Genomic DNA, 12880 nt, shown 5'->3' with positions numbered 1-12880 from the left:
TATCACAAATGATATGGCTAATCTGAATATTAGTCATCCTTACACAGGTTCAGATCTGGTCCGAGTTGGAAACGGGGATCCAAAAATAGGGATCACCCTGCTCAAAGGACCGATTAAAGATGGGCTCTATCGGCTTCCACATCCATCCTCATCTCCACAAACACCACCGTTGCCCACCGTTCATCTTGGCGAACGAGTCACAAAGTCAATCTGGCATGATCGACTAGGTCACCCTTCATCAAGGTGTATGAACCACTTGCTCCATCAGGCATCATTTCCACTACAAGCATCAACCACCTCTTCTGTTTGTGTCTCATGCCAAATGGGAAAGGCTCACAAACTTCCCTTTGGCGTCAATAAATCCATTGCTTCTGCACCGTTTGAACTTGTGCACTCTGACATCTGGGGACCTGCACCAACTACCTCAGTTCAGGGCTTTCGTTATTATATTTCATTCATTGATGATTTTAGTCGTTTCACATGGATTTTCCCACTTGTAGCTCGATCTGAAGCATTATCAATATTTATGCAATTTTATGCTCATGTCTAGAATATTTTTAAGCGTAAACTGAAATTCTTCCAATCAGATGGCGCAAGGGAATATCAATCATTTGACAGGTTTTTTAAAGCAAATGGAATAGTACATCAATATTCCTGCCCTCATACGTCTAAACAGAATGGAAGGGCAGAGCGCAAGCACAGACACATAGTAGAGATGGGTCTGACTCTAATGGCACGGTCCTCTGTTCCTATGAAGTTTTGGGCCTCGGCCTTTGATACAGCTATGTATCTAATAAATCGACTGCCAACGCTAGTCCTAAATGATCAATCTCCCTACCAAGTGATGTTCAAGAAGGACCCTGACTATACAATGCTTAGAACGTATGGCTGCGCTTGTTATCCTTGGCTACGGCCGTACAAGGCATAAGCTCCAATTTTGATCCACCAAGTGCACCTTTATTGGCTACAGTAACAATCACAAGGGGTATAAATGCTTCGATCCTTCAATGGGCAGAACCTACATCTCACGTCACGTTACCTTTGATGAGAGGTGCTTCCCTTATGCCATGCAACCAAGTGCAAGTCCTACACCATTAGCCAAGCCTTCCCTACCACTTATTGTCACTAATGACAATATTGTGCAGACCCATACTCCTTCATCAATAACAATTAATCAGCCCATTCCATTAAGGCCCACTCCATCTAGTCCTCAAATACCTGAACCATTGATCACTCAGCCTTCAACTCAATTAATTCCCACCATAGCCGAGCCACTTCTCTCCTTACCCGAACCACCTCTTACCTTATCTGAACCAATTCCACAAATCACCGAATCAAACCACCCACCACCTAAACCAGCCCATCACCACATGGTTACTCGCCTTAGGTCAGGTGTAACTAAACCAATAGCCAAACTTAATCTTTTTGCTACCCGGTATCCTATCCCATCAGCACACCTAGCCCAAGCCCACCCAAATGACATTGAGCCAACTTCTTACACCATGGCCAGCAAAGACAAACGCTGGAGAGAAGCCATGAGTGAAGAATTACATGCCCTTTTAAAAAATGGCACTTGGCAGCTTGTACCCAAGCAACCCAACATGAACTTGGTTGGAAACAAGTGGGTGTATAGGATCAAGAGAAATTCAAATGGCATAGTCGCACGCTACAAAGCAAGGTTGGTGGCCAAGGGGTTTCATCAGCGTGAGGGGATTGATTACTTTGACACGTTCAGCCCTGTGGTAAAGCCGACCACAATCAGGACTGTCCTTTTTATTGCAGTGTCACGTGGCTGGAGCTTGCGCCAATTGGACGTTCAGAATGCATTTCTCAATGGTTCCCTACAGGAAAATGTGTACATGACACAACCCCAAGGGTTCATTGATGCAGCCTATCCAAATCATGTGTGCCACCTCAAGCGTGCTCTCTACGGCCTTAAACAGGCTCCACGGGCTTGGAACAACAGGCTTGGCACGTTTCTAATTTCAATTGGGTTTCGCCCATCATCATCAGACTCGACATTGTTTGTTCACACAATCGGGAATCATACCATGTATTTGTTAGTATATGTTGATGACATAATCCTAACGGGAGCAAGCTCTTCCCAACTGCAGGATCTCATCCACAAGCTTGGCGATGAATTTGCTATTAAAGACCTAGGGGAATTACATTACTTCCTAGGCGTTGAGGTACTCAAGACCTCCGACGGGATACATTTGTCCCAGACCAAATACACATTGGATCTCCTGCAGAAGGCAAACATGGCTGCTGCTAAGCCGATGCCTACCCCGAGTTCTACAACAACACTCGTACCCGGTACTGGATCGGCCTTTGAAGACCCCACACAGTATCGAAGTATTGTGGGAGCATTGCAGTACCTGACGTTAACTCGGCCAGACATTGCATTCTCTGTCAATAGGGTATGCCAGTTTATGCATTCACCCACAGTGGAGCATTGGGGCGCAGACAAGAGAATTCTCCGTTATCTAAAAGACACTGTTGGCCAGGGAATTCAAATTCGCCCTTCAAAAGCAGTCCAACTATATGCCTATACGGATGCCGATTGGGCAGGTTGCCCATATGACAGACGATCCACAAGTGGGTATTGCATCTACCTTGGAAATAATTTGGTTTCTTGGAGCTCAAAAAAGCAGCATACGGTTGCCCGGTCATCAACCGAATCAGAGTATAAGGGTGTGGCAAATGCATCGGCTGAGTTGATATGGCTTCGCCAGCTTCTGCTTGATCTAGGTGTTAACATTACAACACCAGTTCTATACTGTGATAACATTGGAGCAACGTATCTAGCATCCAATCCGTTATTTCATGCATGCACAAAACACATCGAGATAGACTACCACTTTGTCAGGGAACAAGTGGCCTCTAATCGACTGTGTGTTCGGTTTGTGCCTAGTTAAGATCAAGTAGCAGACATTCTCACCAAAGGCTTATCAGCACCATGGTTCAAGCTACTAAAGGACAAGCTCACCGTCTGCGAGCGGCCACTTCGCTTGAGGGGGAGTGTAACAGATAATTCAAATTTGAATTCAAACATGATCAATTCAAATACAACGTTGATCAAGTCAGAGTCCGATAGAGACACCCCAACTCCTCAAGCCAAACTCACTCCTACAAGATAGGAAGAGATGAGAAGGGATTCTTATCCACTGTAACTGAGATAGCTGTTGTAAATATTTGAAATACAATTATAAATACCTCACCTTATCACAAGAAACGATAAGGGGGAGAATTCATTCCAAAGTCCATCTCTTATAGTCCATAGAGACTGGATCGGCAAGGAATCGGTAATGGTCTCAATCGATATTGATGCGAATCGACCAATCCGATATTGATTCTTCAAACTATGATCTTGATATTGTGTTGATACCGTATTGGTGAAATGGTACAGACAAAAAGTATTGTAGTAAAAAAACCAATTTTTTTTTTTAAAGAAAATCAGGGGGTAAAGTTATCTGATACAACCGATCAGTGTCGATGCCATATCGATATCATATCGATTTTACAGGTGATCGATACCCAATCCGATTCAAGCGACCAATACTCGATCCAGCATTAGTAAACACTCCGACAATATAATTTCCTTGCCATCCTTATGCAGGACCAAATCGGTAGTTGTTCATCAGAACCAATGTGAGTTGTCGAGTTGTTTCGCATAAGGAGAGAGAGAGAGAGATTTAGATTTGAGATAAGATTCCGGATTTAATTACTTATTTCCTCTTCAAAGTTCATCACGTTTTATGGATTCCTTAAAAAGCGGGAGAGAGGAAAAAGAAAAATAGAAAAATAGAAAAAAAGAAAAAAGAATGAGGAAACGAAGTTAAGTCTCCTTGAACGTCTATGAAACGTGGCCTTAGGAGAGCATTAATGGAGAAGAATCCTCTTCAATGACCATGTAGGTTTTTCTTGGCCTCTAAAATTTTTAATTTTTAAATTTTGAAATTTCGAAATATTTTTTCTACCAAAAAAAAAAGCATTTTGAAATATTTTACCGAAGAAATTTTTTGAAATACCGTATCTATCCACTATACTATGCATAAATTTATTTTTGGTTTAAAAATTTTAATTAAAATTACATGTAAAATGTATCATAATTAAATATGGTAAGAGATTTAATCATACTTAGAGGAACTTGGGAAATGGACCGAATAGGAAAATGAAGCTGATATCACCTGATCCCTGTGCCAGCCCCTTGTTAGGAACCCCCCCTGTTGCCCCCTCCCTCTCTCTCTCCAGAAAGTTCCCACCCCCCTCCTCCCCGTAATCAAACACAGGATAGAATTGGGAAAGTGGAATATCCCTTGGCTTCATCACCCCGGTCCCGGTTGGTGACCCCATCAACACATGGGCCACACTTCAATAAGTCTCCCACCCCATCTTCCCCAAAAAACAAACAGGGCCTAAGGTTCTCATCCAATAGAAACTTGGTTATGGCACACAGGTGTTGTTGCAGGATTTAGCATATACGTACCGAACTACGATCCATATTAAGTATAAAAAAGAAGCTAAAACTAGCGAGAACATGTGTGCAACACAATTTGGCCAATGTTGCAATAATTTGATCATGATGCTATATTAAAATATGCCTTTCTGATGAAGAGATCCTACTTAGTTACTGGGAAGGTTTTTTTTGTAAGATGAATTTATTGAATGAAACGTGAAAACTCATGACTGAAGAGTACACATTTCAACAAGCCATGGATCGAATCGAAAATGGGCCAAGTCAACACATCACTGATAGAGCTCTGCTTGCCAGAGAGTCAGCCAAGCTGGGAAGGTCGGCAACATGCAATTGCTGAAGTTGAAGTAAAACTAAAGAGATATTACTATAATTCAAATACGTACTACGCACAAGTCATGCCAAAGTTTAATTTGAGATCTCTGAAGATTTAACTGGTTGTTGGGAATGTTATTTGAATCTTTGTTATGCTTTTCTGATTAATGAAATAAATGTTATTCTAATTTTTATATTACTTGCACATTATGATAATTGATTGATAATATGAAATAGTTATGAGAACAAATTGACCGATCCGATTCCGATACATCTACGAGCGACTTGAATCGGTTAGCATCAGGATCTGTGATTATCAATTCCAATCTAAATTGACTGATTCACCCATCCGATTCCTGATTTTTAAAACCATGGGTGGACCTCCATCCTCCAGTATCAAAAGGACTCGCAAGAGCATTGCCATTGAGAAAAAGTAAAAAATAAAAAAAATAAAACTAGAGGATGAGTGCAATGAGATGCCTCTCCCACTCAGATACTGAGACTTCAAGACCCAAGTCACTCAACAATGTAATTATAGTGAAGTCAATTCTCTCTGGATACGTTCTTCAAAAAATCTCCTCAACTAACGAAGAGATCTTGACGGAATTGCCACATATAAAATTGAGCACAATTTTGCAATGAAGAATTATAAAAAAAAAAAAGAGTTCAAGTACAGAAATGTAGTGAGGTGAGCACAGCACTGAACCAGGAGCTTGAATTATCTCTGTAAATCAAGAATTCAATTCCTCCTCTATGACCTTATTGCCTTCTATCCATTCTTCCTCCTCAATGACAAGTAACCCATCCACATTTCGTATGTTGAGAGGATCATCCTTTAACCTCGGACAGTTTCTCACCGTCACACTTTCTATAAGGGGGCAATGCAAGATGTGGTTGCTGCTGCACACATCATGTAATGCTGGTAGGTTACGTAGATTTAAAGTCTTTAGACTTGGGAACGGTGAGATGATGACACCTCCAACTCCTCCTCCTCCTCCTCCTCCTCCATTAACATCTTCTTCCTCTGCTTCAATTATTACTTCCATTCTATCACATTCAGTAACAGCAAAGTGTGTTAAGTTGTTGAACAAGCGTGGCATTCCCCTCATAAAGACCATCTTCAAGCTATTGCATTGGGCTATTTCTATCCACGATAGTTGGCCAAAGCAATTTGGTGGTGGTGCGAGACTAACACATATCCTTTTCAATTTTGGTAATCTTGTTAGGGCTAATATTGTAAAGGAATCTCGGTGGTAGAACTCTGCTCCATGATCCCACACCAACTCCAAGTCTTCACAGTTTATCAATGTAGTATGCAGAGTAGCAATGCGCACACTTGTCACACCTGAGCAATCCTCAATGCATAAGTCTTGCAGATTTTGGGCTTCATTGAGAGCTTCTAGAGCTTCTTGTTTAATGACTCTGCAACGTGTTAGACTCAACCACATAATCTTCTTGGCCAAAGGTTTGAACCAATCAGAAATAATGATATCTTCCAAGGAAATGGAAAGAGATGTTAAATAGGTCAATTGGGACAACTCCCCCACATCGATGATGGAGGGTTGATGATCGTCACTACACCCACTCTCATCCCACTTTTCATCTTCAGCAACACTCACCCTCCATTTTATTTTATCAGCACCACACACTCTCAATTCCTCCAATTTGTGCAAACAAGAAATTACCCCAACTAGAATAGAAACCTTGCTCCATCGCACATCTAAGTATCTTAAATTACTTACACCTCGCATGCATTCAGATCCGAGGATTTTCTGGTCTAACATATCACAACCAGATAAATCTAAAATTTGGAGCTGTCGAAGCATTCCCACTGCAGGCAATGTTCTCAACCTTTTACAATACAGTAGCCTAAGCACCTGAAGTTTCACTAAACATGACAAGGAATCTGGGAGAGATTCCAAAAATGAGTAAGATAGATCGAGTACGATAAGATGATCCATGTGTTGAAAGAAATTTGTTGGGGGGATAACAATGTGGCTCTTATTCTGCGTGAACAACAAAGTTGTTAGTTTTCGACACGTCTCTCCCAACTCCGGCAACTTTTCTATCCGGGTCTCTAGTAGCAAAATCCTTGTTGCATCTAGCCACTCGTGAGCTTGTGGTGCCTCTTTAATTGATGCACCACTCCTTATCAAGAAATTGGGGCTACTATTAGCATCTGAAGAAACAATCCAAAGTGCAAGCTCCCGCATCATATCATGCATCCTCACACTGCCTTTAGACTCTCCTTCTTCCAACATGCAAGCAATTTTCAAGCTCTCAATCAGATCCTCAACTTTATCCCTAGCAGCTTTCAAACTCCCTAATTTATCTGCTAATCCCTCTGCAACGCAATAATTTAAAAACTCGTTTCCCTCTAGGTCAGGGAAATAGGGGTTCCTCAATATGCTATAATCTTCAGGGAAAGAGGCACAGTAAAGAAATAGACTCCTTACCATATCATTCTCCAAACTATCAAAACTGAATTTCAAAGGAACAAATACTTTATCTATCATACCTCGGAGATCTTTTGCTGATTGCTTCATTTCCCTTAAGGCATTCTCCCACACCCGAACTCCATGTCGATTTGCCATTGCTCGAGCAACAGTGACAATTGCAAGAGGAAGACCCTTACACCTTCCAACAATTTTTTCAGCTAAAAGCTTTATATCATCAGCAGCAACATGTTCACCAGCTTTTTTAACGAAGAGCTTCCACGACTCGGCATTAGATAATGGATGCACTTTTATTGTTTTACTAGCACCCATATCAGTGCAAGTATCTTGAATCCGACTAATCACTAGGATCTTGCTCCCTTTGTCGTTTGGAGGGTAAGGGATTCCAACATCCTCGAGCTTTAATTCACACCACACATCATCCAAAATTAGAAGAAATTTCTTCTTCCTTAGGACTTCAAACAATGCATCAGCCTCACTATTATTTTGTAATCCCAGGCGCTTACTGATATTGGTTTGGATACTTCGTATGTCGGGAATGGCAGACACTGTGACCATTATCACAGTCTCAAAAGGTATCTTTAATCCTCTGGCCAAATCTTTTTCGAAGTGATTGTTTACTTCTTTGGCAAGAGTGGTTTTACCTACTCCCCCCATACCATACACTCCAATGATGCCAAAACGTGGATCAGGATCACCTATGCAATCAAGCATCTGTTGTAGTGTGCGTTGAGTAGATGACTGATTCTCGATTATAATTGCCTCGGCTGGGATCTCTATCACAGGCTTTGGAGAAGACGGCCTTGTCACTCGCTTTCTTTTTTTGGCAAATGGGATCATACCCAGCGCATTGGAGACGTCCTTCACTATCTTTTTAATCAACTTCTCTTCATCCCTGCAATAGGAATCCACAATAGAATAGAAAGGAAACGAAAATAGCAGATAAAATTAGCCAAAATTACATAGCTGAAATTAAGACAAAACAACTGAAGTAACCAAAGATTACAGTCCTCACCCCCACCCTCCTTCCTCCTCTTAACATAAAACACTATTGTCTCAATTCTCCCTAAAGATTTCGATTAAAAACGTTTTCAGCTAATTAAGCTCTTCAAATGCATGAGAATCCAATTTATATAACAATATTCATGATTCTCCATCTCTAACAACTACGGAAGAAATTAATAATAAAAATGTCTTAAGGGAGGAGGAATAAGTAAATATTAATTACCCGTTAGGAAAGTCTTTCAAGTTCAACCCACAGAGTTCACCTGCTAATTTCAAATCTGATCTCCACCTTTCCACCACCTCTCCCTCGAAGCACTCTTGGTGTTTGCGAAAAGGCTCTTCAAAGCTCCCCTTTTGACGCCGTACATCCGATCCTTCCACACCCATGAGGAAAACAGGAATTACCCTTTGGCCAAGATTTTTCCTGCAATCCATTATCAAGGCAAGCTCTTCAAGGCACCGTCTTGAAGAAGCATAGTTCCTAGAGAATATGATAATTGCGCATCTTGATTCCTTGATTCTTTTCTTGAGCTCCTCAGAGATCATCTGCTCTCCTCTCTTCGAGTTCTCATGGTGGTCCTTGAGAAATGTTTTGAAATTGGCCCTCTCCAGGGAAGCGTAGAGGTTACTTGCGAAATTGTTTCCCGTTTCTTCATCTTCTTTGTAATTCAATATTACATCGTAATTCCATCCACAGTCGGAAGAAGATGGGATAACAGTGTGAGTTGCCATCAATCTAAAGCAAAGTTGCAGAACTTTGATCCGAAAATTCTAAAGGTTTAGAACTCTGAATCGAAATGGCTCACAGAATTCTCTTATTTAGATATTCAGATGAAAGTAAAGCTGCTTACAGTACACGCGGTCCCACTCCATTCCTTACCTTTTGACCCTCCCTCCACCCTCCTCCAATCAGTTCCCATTAGACAAATCTACTTGAATTAATTTTCAGTAAATTATGTTTTAATAAAAGAAAAATAAATAAATAAAAGAGAGGCTCTGCGACGAAGTAATTACCCAAAATCTGTTAAACTCCATCCGGATCCGGAGAGTTGAGCAGCTGCACTTAGGGCTGACCTCCACCTTCCCACCATCTCAGGGCTGAAGCGCTTTTCGTGCTCTCTAAAAGGCTCTCCAAAGCTCCCCTTCTGGTGCTGTACGTCCAAAGGATCCACGCCCGTGAGGAAAACTGGAAAAACCTTTTGGACATGATGCTTTTCCCTGCAGCATTCCTCCATAATCAAGGCGAGTTCTTGTAGGCACCATCTCGAATTAGCATAGTTTCTTGAGAATATGATAACGGAAAACTTGGATTCCTTGATTGCCTTTTCGAGGGCTTCAGAGATCAGCTCTCCTCTTTGCAGTTTCTCGTCATCCTTGAATGTTTCGATTCCTTTCCTGACCAGGGCGGCATAGAGATGACTTGTGAAGTTTTTCCGTGTATCCTCTCCTCTGAAACTCAAAAACACATCATAAGTCCATAGAGAGACGGAGGATGAGGATGAAGAAGACGGGACGGCAGTGGGCGCGGCAGCCATTAAAATCTGAAACAGAGCTTTTTCTTTTATTGGGGGAGGATGGGGTATATTGAAACAGAGTTGCAGTTTAAATTCAATATGAAACAGAGTTGCAGAGCTTTGTTGCGAATGTGAAAGTTGAAAACTGAGAAGGATGGGTTAAAGTCACCTAACATCATTATCAATGTTTTAAATTGGTTTCAGAAGTATATACAGTACTTTTTTAAGTTTGAGTTTGAGAAAACAGGAAAGTTTTTATAACCGGCTGGTGGGAGTTTCAAGACATTAATTAATGGGCAAGCGATAGCAGCGTTCATTATAAAACAATGATGGCAGTACTCCATCAATCTCAATCATTGATTTTTTGACATAAAATCTGAGTCGTTCAATTTTTTAAAGCACAAATAAAATGATGACCTTCTCTTTATCCAAATAGCCTTCCTGAATTTTCCCTAATTTCATGGACACTCCTGTTTTTCAAACTAAATACCACTATAGTCCCTCCCATCTAACGGATCCTAGTTTTTGAATATTTATAAACCATTCTGCCCTTTGATAAAATAAAATGGTAAAAATACCCTTACTTGTAAACTAAAAAAATCTGTAACGCATCTTCTCCAAATCGATTGTGGAAGATGAGTTGCATAACCTTCAACCCATTTGCAATTATCCCTGCAAACCCCTTCAATTGAACCCATTTGCAATCATCCCTGCAAATCATAACCCATTTCTTTTTTTTCTTTTAATATATTCTCTTCATTCCTTAAGATTGGTTAGATTTGTAGGGATTTCTTGCAATAGAGAACATCATCCACATCGCCAGAATGATGAAGCAGCCAAAACCACACCGCAGCTTCTGAACCTTTCCCTGGCATCCCGTCAGTAGATTCAGACCACAACCGTCTCCCAGATCGTAAAACCCTAGCCCCATCCGCATCTTTCACAGCTGGACACTCAAGCGGGTTAGCATGGATGGTCTCAGAACATCGCTGATTAAGAAACGTGACCCAGGGAAGGCCAATCTCTGCAGATCCAAAAATCTCTAGTTTCATATCCAAACCCCAATTTGTCAAAGCATGAATTTTTAGAAAGCTCAGACAAAAATAAAGATAAGAGAAATATAAGATCAATGAGAGACTCAAAAGAGAAGAAACTTGACTGATTCATTTATACAACAGCATCCACCAATCCTTGAAAGTAACAAACGAAACACAAGGCGAGCTGCAAAATATGATACCATCAAATATCATATTAAGATTTTATAGATCCGATCAGAAGAAACCCTTATCTAGAAGTAAAATTGAAATCCTAGAAAAAAAAAAAAAAGGAAAAATAAGAGCAGGCAGATATCAACAGAAGCAACGTCAAAGAGAAGGATAACTAGGGCTAACGCCCAGGATGGGGAGGGGAAAGAATCGATTAGAAGAGAACAGTAATTATTAAGTTCTCGAAATAGCGGATGGAGAGGAGAGACGGAGAGCTGAACATCGTCCTTCCCCCAGTGGATTGGTGACTTCGAAGGCAGAACCGGAGAAGGCAACGCAGGGGGAAGAGGCGAAGACGTAGAAGAAGAAGAAGAAAAAGATGGTGAGAAGGACGACGAAGCTGATGACGAGGGAAAAGGTGAAGGCGACGGTAATAAAGGGGGCTTAAGGAGAGGCCAGAGTCAGTGAGAATGGAGTCGATGGAAACCACCAAGAGCTAAAACTAAAAACCTGCAAATTTTTTTCCCTTTTATCAAACCTTAAACAATAAGGGAAGGAGTTGCAGGGTTTTTTTTATTTTTTATTTTTAAGGTAACGGTATTTTTGTCACTTTAGTTTATCAACGACAGAATGGTCCATCAATGTTCAAAAACTGGAATCCATTATAACATAGGGAGCATTTGAAAATAACCCAATTTATGTGGGTAAAGAATAAGTCACCATTTTGTTTGTACTTTACAAAATTAAATGGCTCAAATTTTATGTCAGAAAATCAATGACTGAGATTGATGGAGCGTTGTCATCATTATTTTATAATGGGCGCTGCGACCTTTTGGCCTTATTTAATAGGGGGTGGAGGTTTATGACTTTTTCAACTCTTTGTGTGAGAGGGGGCATGATCGTGCATGTGCACGTGTATGAAAATTTTCTCTAGAAAGAAAACTAAGAAAAAGAGTGGAACCTCTAAAAGGTTTTGGGAAGTAGTTTTTTGTCCGGGAGTGTGGCCTACGCTAGCACTCCGATGTGTCTATCTCTCTCCTTAAAACAAGGGGGCAGATGTGTTTTTTCACATAGAAAAAAAAGAGATAGACTCGTGGGAGTGCTGATGTAGACCATACTCCCGGACAGAGATCTTTTTCCCAAAGGATTTTAAAAAAAGTAAATTAGACAGACCTCCATAAATTTTTTTACAGATAACCAGAAGCTTTATCATTGGGGTTTTTTTTTCTTTTATGGGTCATTTACGTGTATTTCCATGAGGTAAAGTAAAATTATAGATTCACTCGTAAATTTTGGTAATTTATACATATTTTCCTACTTTGTAAAATAATTAATAAATGAAGAAATATTCTCTACGTGAGACGTAGGGAAAGTAGCCATTTGAATAAATAAAAAATAAAAAATAAAAAAAACTGATAAAACCGTTTAAAACCGATTATACCAAAATTAGTTATAAATGATTTCAATTTCAACATGTGAAACTGTTTATTAAGTAGTTTGATTTTAGTTTTACCTTAAAAAAACTTGCACCGAACCGTTTAACACCCTTTAATTCTAATACTTTATATCCCTTCTTCACAAGTCTCATATGATTGGCCTGAAATTTACTTAAAAATTAAGCATAACTCAAGAGAGTGACCACCTAAATAGCTATGTAATCTTAAAGGGGGGAAAAAAAGTGACGTGGGGGGTGTAAAAAGGCATTTAATTATCCATCACTTGTTTTTTGATTTTTTTTCCCCGACAAAACACATTACTGGCAGCCTTCATTTTCAATATAAAAGATAAAATAGACCATAGACAAAGAGCGGGGCCATCCCACTTGTGATTGTTAAACCTATATGCAAGTAAACAAACAATTCTAACAAAATCCATGGCCACAATTTAAATAAGAAATTAGACAACTAT

The 12880-nt window shown here is 40.2% G+C and overlaps 1 protein-coding gene across 1 annotated transcript; it reads right to left on the bottom strand.

Moving 5' to 3' along the window:
• Positions 1-2920: 2920 nt before the first annotated feature.
• Positions 2921-9788, bottom strand: LOC122659566 (disease resistance protein RPS2-like). The gene is made up of 5 exons (XM_043854669.1): positions 9268-9788; positions 8477-8989; positions 8082-8143; positions 5806-8045; positions 2921-3010 (listed from the first exon to the last, which is right to left on the bottom strand). Exons 1-5 carry the CDS (start codon positions 9786-9788, stop codon positions 2921-2923), a joined length of 3426 nt encoding a protein of 1141 aa, XP_043710604.1.
• Between the last annotated feature and the right edge of the window lie 3092 nt (positions 9789-12880).

Source organism: Telopea speciosissima, chromosome 4 (assembly GCF_018873765.1).
Source record: "Telopea speciosissima isolate NSW1024214 ecotype Mountain lineage chromosome 4, Tspe_v1, whole genome shotgun sequence".
NCBI lineage: Eukaryota > Viridiplantae > Streptophyta > Magnoliopsida > Proteales > Proteaceae > Telopea > Telopea speciosissima.
The sequence above is the reverse complement of the archived record's forward strand: the minus strand, read 5'-3'. Positions and strand labels throughout refer to the sequence as shown.

Bases quoted from the DNA above. Each gene is read 5' to 3' on its own strand.
- LOC122659566 (XM_043854669.1), bottom strand. From the start codon at position 9,788: ATGGCTGCCGCGCCCACTGCCGTCCCGTCTTCTTCATCCTCATCCTCC. The intron at 8,046-8,081 runs CATTTGCCAAAA...TGACAAGGCCGT, and splicing joins CAATGCGCTGGGTATGATCC to CTTCTCCAAAGCCTGTGATA. The intron at 3,011-5,805 runs GTTAATGGAGGA...CTCCCCCTCAAG, and splicing joins TTGAAGCAGAGGAAGAAGAT to CGAAGTGGCCGCTCGCAGAC.